This window comes from Stegodyphus dumicola, chromosome 4 (assembly GCF_044657685.1).
Source record: "Stegodyphus dumicola isolate Sdum_Otavi_A_Nest chromosome 4, ASM4465768v1".
Classification (NCBI taxonomy): Eukaryota; Metazoa; Arthropoda; class Arachnida; order Araneae; family Eresidae; genus Stegodyphus; species Stegodyphus dumicola.
Window position 1 is genome coordinate 107339375 of NC_140771.1, and position 6321 is coordinate 107345695.

A 6321-nucleotide genomic window follows, 5' to 3' on the forward strand; every position below is an offset into this window, starting at 1 on the left:
AAGGACCATATAATCCGATCCCTAAAGATCCTTCACCTTCGGACTTATCCAAAATAAAAACTGCGATCAAATCTTCGCAAATCATTTCAAGCAACTTAAAACATTCGCTTATCCCATCTGTTGCGAATTGTGCCAGATTATATGCTCTTCCCAAAATTTATAAAAGTGGTATTCCTTTCCGCCCTATTGTATCAAATTTAGGTACTGCCTCGTATCCATTAGCTAAATATTTAGTTTCTAGATTTTCCACTCTATTAGACAATAACATTTACACCATAAAAAATTCAATAGAGTTTGTAAAAAAGGTTAAAAACATTTCTCCTAGTAATTTACTCATGGTTTCTTTTGATGTAAAATCATTATTCACCAATGTCCCAGTGGAGGGTGCATTAAGATGTCTAGAAACCAGACTTCGCGAATTTCATTTCTCTTGCATCGAAATTGATGAGCTAATTTCTCTCACTCAACTCTGTTTGAAACAAACACATTTTGTTTTCCAAAATAAATATTACAAGCAAACTGAGGGATTAGCCATGGGAAGCCCCCTCAGTCCCATCCTGGCTGATATCTACATGCATTATTATGAATCAAAATTGTTTGAAACTTTAAACTTCCCGGCATGGTTCCGCTACGTAGACGATACTTTTACCCTGTTTGAAGGTGATAAAGATGATTTAAATAAAGTTCTTTCAACAATGAATTCTATTGATCCTGCTATTCAGTTCACTTTTGAACTTGAGACTTGCAATTCTCTTCCGTTTCTCGACATTCTGGTCACACGTAACACATCCAACTTCAGTACTACAGTTTACCGTAAACCTTCATCGGTTTGCCTTCCACCACACTTTAAATCATGTCATCCGACTAAACAAAAGTTAGCTTCATTTTATTCCTATGTTTTCCGTGCTCTTCAAGTTTGCTCCTCCAAACTAGCCCTTGATGAAGAACTAAATTATTTAAAAGCAATAGCTATTGACAGGGGCTTTTCACCCAACATTATTAATCAAGCAGTTAAAAAATTTTCATCTCAACACACTAAAAGCCACACTGTTATTTTAGGAGATTATAAAAATTCTGTTGTCATTCTCTTCTTTCCATCAATTAGCTATAAAGTTGCACATATTTTGCAGAAATTTAACTTTCGGGTTGTTTATTCTCCCATCAATAAAATTCCAACTTCTATACTCAAGGACCCCATTCCGGATATGAATTCCTGGGGTATTTATAGGATTCCTTGCCAGTGTGGTTTAATTTACATTGGCCAAACTAAGAGAGCCTTAAAATTTCGCATCAAAGAACATGAGGCATATGTTAGAAAAAAGGAAACACAGAAGTCTTCTGTTGCTCAACATTGTTGGTCCGAAAATCACACTTTCAATTTTTCTGCTGCCGAAATTATTCAAAAAACATCTTCCATTGGAGAACTGGATTTTCTAGAGGCATTTTACATTCATAAAAATCTTTCTGTTCTAGTTAACGATCCTAATTCCAATCCAAATTTGCCTTTGGCTTTTAGAGAAATTATGTTTTAGTTCTGGTTTCGCCAACAGATGGCGCCACTTGCTTATTCTTGTCCAGGCTTTCTTATCTTATCTAATCATTATTTCCTATCTTGTTCATTTGCGGTTTTGCAGCTGAAGATGATGGTTCGGTAAAACCATCGAAATTAGTCCCGTGAAAATTTTGTAAATATAACGCTGATTTTTGTTGTTTGACTTCTGAATTAGTATTTATTCGGCGTGTTATTGTGTCTTAAGCATAAAGTTTATTTTATTCTGAAACTTATTAACAAATATGTTAATTAATGTTTAGTAATAATGCATGCTACTTAGGGATCTATTTTACTTTTAGGATGGTATTAAGTGAAATTCAGGCATAGCTAATATTTTTAATTGAATTTATCATTTTCCATTTGCTCATAGGTCCTTAAAATTTTCATTAATGGTCCTTAAAAGTACATAATTTCCGTGTGCAGAAATGTGTACGAATCCTGATATATCATTTAGAGAGAAATATGGTGTTATTTTATTATTTATAATTGAATTTGGCATTAAGAGTAATTTTTGGAGTATGCATAAAATCAGTGCAGTGTTATGCTTTCAGTTCAGTTTCATTGAACACTTTGCTCTGAATTTATAATTTTTTGGAATATTTTATTTCAATGGTTTGAAATTCTGATGTTATTTGGTGTCGGGCAACATAATAATATAGAATAGCTAACTAAATTTTATCTTTTGGGTTGTACAAATATTTATGCTATTATTTCTTTTTAGATACAACCACCTTCCTTGAGCAGTGTTTTGGATATGCTGAATATCATAAATGGAATCTTGTTTGTACAAATCAGGTATTTTATATCTTTACTTAATTCTTTAATTTTTTAATGAGCATTCAACTTGTTTTTGAGTGAAATAATGCTGTTATAAAACAGTGTATATTTTGAAACAATAGAGCATTACATTTTTGCAAAATGCATAAGCCGTAATAAAAAATTGTACTGTAATTTCTTGGTTTTAAAGTTTCATTTTTGTATTTTATGTGCAGATGGCTTTTAGCAGTTTATTACTTAATATTCAATTAAAATAAATTTATTCAAATATTAGTTTTAGATACCAGAAACAATTTTTTGTGAAATGATCATTATGTGATTAATATGAAATGATTTTTGTGAAATGGTCATCATTGGCAAGAATTAAAGTTGAAGGACTTGATTACTTCTATAATCTCATGAAAAGTACAAAACATGTACTTCCTTATATTTTTATTATGATTCTGTTATTAAAAGTATATGGAATTATAAGTTATTATATTGCTGAGAATAAGTGAAACAAAATTTTTATTTAAAACAATTGAAGTAATTTTTTATGTGAAGTAATATTTATTTTCTTTTTTATGCTAGCCAACAAGATATTGAAAATTTTAGGGCTGAATTTGAACGCCGGCAACAGAAAGACTCTGATACTGCAAAAAAGACTGACTCGGATATTGAGGCAAATAATGTTTCAGAAATAATTGAAATGCCTAGCTGTGTTTCAACAAGGTAACTTCCAGTTGATCCTAATTAGAATTGCAAGCACAAAAGCTAGATTGCTTTTTTTTTCCCTCTTGTGGATAACTGCCATGAGCATTCAAGACTGTAGAACATTTAGTATTTCAAAGATCATGGTTAAATAAATGGTTAAAGAGAAAATCATGGTTAAATAGGAATAAATTGAATCTGCTTACCTGAATGAAGGAGAAAGTGGTTATTTCTTCTGCCAGTGCCATGAGTGATATGTCCAGGATCTTATGTGCAATTCATGCAACTTATTTGTAATTAAAATTTTTCATAATTTTTATTAATGTAAAAAAGCTGGCCTTTGGTCTTCGTGGTTTTTTTTTTTTTTTTTTAAAGCTTTTTTTTCTGAAAAATTTAAATGCAATCAAGAAATCAAAAGCATCAAGTTATATTTTTATGATAATCAGTTAATGTTGTGTTTAAATTAGTGTAAGGTTGTACAAACACATGAACTGAGTTACTGAGTGGTGCCGTTTCTCTTGTGTGCTGTTTTCATATGGAATTTGATTATTTTCATGCACCATCTTCATAATGTGAAATTTGAATGTGTGGATGTAGATATTAGTTTGTTTTGTTTCTAAGATAGTAGATAATTATTCAGAGTAGGGACTTTAAAGCTAATATAATTTAAACTTAGGATATTTCATATATATTAGTCTCTCTTCAATTTCGTATTAAATTTTTAATGACATTGTTTTTGTCAGTTTTGGAATAATGGTTTTGACTTCAAAATTTGCAAAGGAAACTTAGATTTTTATTGCATTGTCTTAGGAATGAGGAAAATCTTTTCTTTGCTTAGTATATTAAATAGACTAAGATCTGATCTGGTTTTTGATTTATTAATTTAATTTGCTCAATCTTTTACATGTATTTGTTTCTTTTGAACTACAAAGCCTTATCTTTTAAACCAATCGAACAAGTATTTTGTGTATGTTTAATTAGATATTCGCAAGATCAATATGTATTTCTTTTATTCTTTATTTGTACATTCTTTGTTTTCGAGTAGCGAGAATGTTTTTTGTGAAATTCTTCCATATCTGCATACAGTCATTTTTAAAACTGCATGGATTGATTTCTTTGAAAGTTGAAACTATTTATTATTTTTAATAAAAATGTATTTAAAAATGTGATTAAATGTAGAATATAAGTAATTTAAAAATGTTATGTTGCAAGCTTGAAGAAAAAAATTAAAAAAATTTGTTATTTAAGTTTTCTATAATTCGAAGATTAGCTGTACTATATATTTGTATTTGTAAATGGCAACTGTTTCAACTGAATTCTAATGTGAAAGCTGCAGTAAGTGTTGACCTTTATGAAATATATGTTTTCCGAAAAGTGAACTGTATTCTCCTGGTGTGTGCATAAAATATCATTTAAAAATCAAGAAAAGATATGGTACTTTTGATTATATGCATCCCTACAAAAGGCTGCTAATTAATATGCAATTTTGTGAACTGCAAAATGTGTAATCAGCTATCTTTAAAGCTTATAGGTATGGCTTTGTTCATAAATAGATATAGATATATATATATATATAGCAAGCAGATTCTGTTCAGCTGTGTCCATCATTTAACTTTTGTCAATGTCAGTACTTGACAATTCATATTAAAAACACAATTTCAAGTATCAGATGTGTAAATCAGTATCATCATTGTTGATGAATTATATACATTAAACGAGCATAGCATTTAATTTGTAGGATTTAAATAAATAAAGCAATTTTCATAATAATTTTTGCTATTGATAGTCAGGTATAATTTTTGCTATCCGCTACCAAAGACTGCATTTTTACTAGAAGTAATTTAATGTTGAAACCGGGGGTGCAGATAAGCAGAAAGTACCAGAGCTATTCTTCACAGGTATGCTCAAGTTTCTGTGTGTTGATATTAAGAATATGTTTACCAGATTAATATAAAAATTTGATAATAAATGTGCTAACTTTTTTTACACTTGGAAGAAACTGATAAAAATTCCTTAGTGAAAGGCTGAAAAAAAAAATAGTCTATATTGTTTGACTTGTTATAAATCTGTATTAAAAATTTAAAACGCTTTTATTTTAATATAATTTTGAATTGTTTCCTTAATATTTTTATTGGATTAGTAAATTTTTGCCATTAAGACCTAATCTTACATTTTTGGCATTATTTATCACTTTTTATACTTGTTTGAAAGAAATTTTATTAGAATTTGTGTACAATAATCTTTGTAAATATGGGAAAATTTGCACAATTTATTGCAGCAAATACAAATGAATAATTTTACTGTTATTGCAGTTTTTAATACTTTGTAAAATTATGTGCAATATTACATTTGTTATTTATTTATAGTATGTAACAAATGTATAAAAATCTGTATTTAATGAAATTTTGCATAATTATTTTTAAAAGGTATGGTTTTGTGAAATTTTCTTGATATAAGCTAAAACAAAAATTGTTGATTTTTGTAATAATTCAGGACATAAAATTTGCATGAAGCAATTCTTTCTAGAAATCTCATGGGACCTAATGTTTTACTGTTGTAATACAAATTTAAAATAAAAGTTTGTAAAAATATGCATTTTTCTTATTTTATTATGAAACATGATGATATGTTGGTTTAGCTCTTGAATCTCCTATTACAACACATAAACGTCAAAATATACTTCTGCATAGTATTTTTCTGTTTCTAAAACAGGCGTGTCTTTTCTCTTGAATTCCTTATCGTACATGTTTCTGTATAGATTATGTGTATATGTGAGAAAATTTATTCTTTTTTGGAGGCATGTAATCTAACCTAAGATATTGTATTTATGGATTGGTTTCTATAATTGTATAAGTAGAGTACTAAAGATGATTTGCAGAAAATAGGATTAGCTATCACAAACAGTTTTAAAATACACAAAATGATTTATTTAAAGATAATTTCTGAAAATAAATGCATTGTGCTTGACCGTTATTGAAATCCAATTTAACTGTAGATCTTTCTTTTTCTCTCCCATGAATACCCAACTATATTAGTGTAAAAATGAAATTATTTCTATTTCATTATTTGTTTTTCTCAAATGCTGTATTCTATAATTTTAAGTTCTTTCTTTTTTAAAGTGTATGTTGTGATCAGTGTGAATCAATGAGCTATTTCACTTTTAAAGCACTATAAGATTATAGAAATTACAGATTAATAAATTATTTATTATAAAAAATAATACAAAAAAATTTTTAGAACCTTATGGAGTGAGGATTTTAAAAATTTAGAGACATTCGTTTTCCTTGTGGACTTGCGAAAGA

General features: G+C 28.5%; 1 protein-coding gene across 6 annotated transcripts in view; it reads left to right on the forward strand.

Moving 5' to 3' along the window:
* clu (clustered mitochondria protein homolog) overlaps positions 1 to 5610 on the forward strand; it is a 152105-nt gene extending 146495 nt beyond the window's left edge. For all 6 annotated transcript variants that reach the window (XM_035371249.2, XM_035371247.2, XM_035371246.2 and 3 more), the window contains 2 exons: positions 2274 to 2347; positions 2900 to 5610. In XM_035371249.2, coding sequence (XP_035227140.2) covers positions 2274 to 2347; positions 2900 to 3044 — 219 coding nt within the window. In that variant the 3' untranslated portion in view covers positions 3045 to 5610. The remainder of the gene's footprint in view (positions 1 to 2273; positions 2348 to 2899) is intronic.
* Positions 5611 to 6321: the final 711 nt, after the last annotated feature.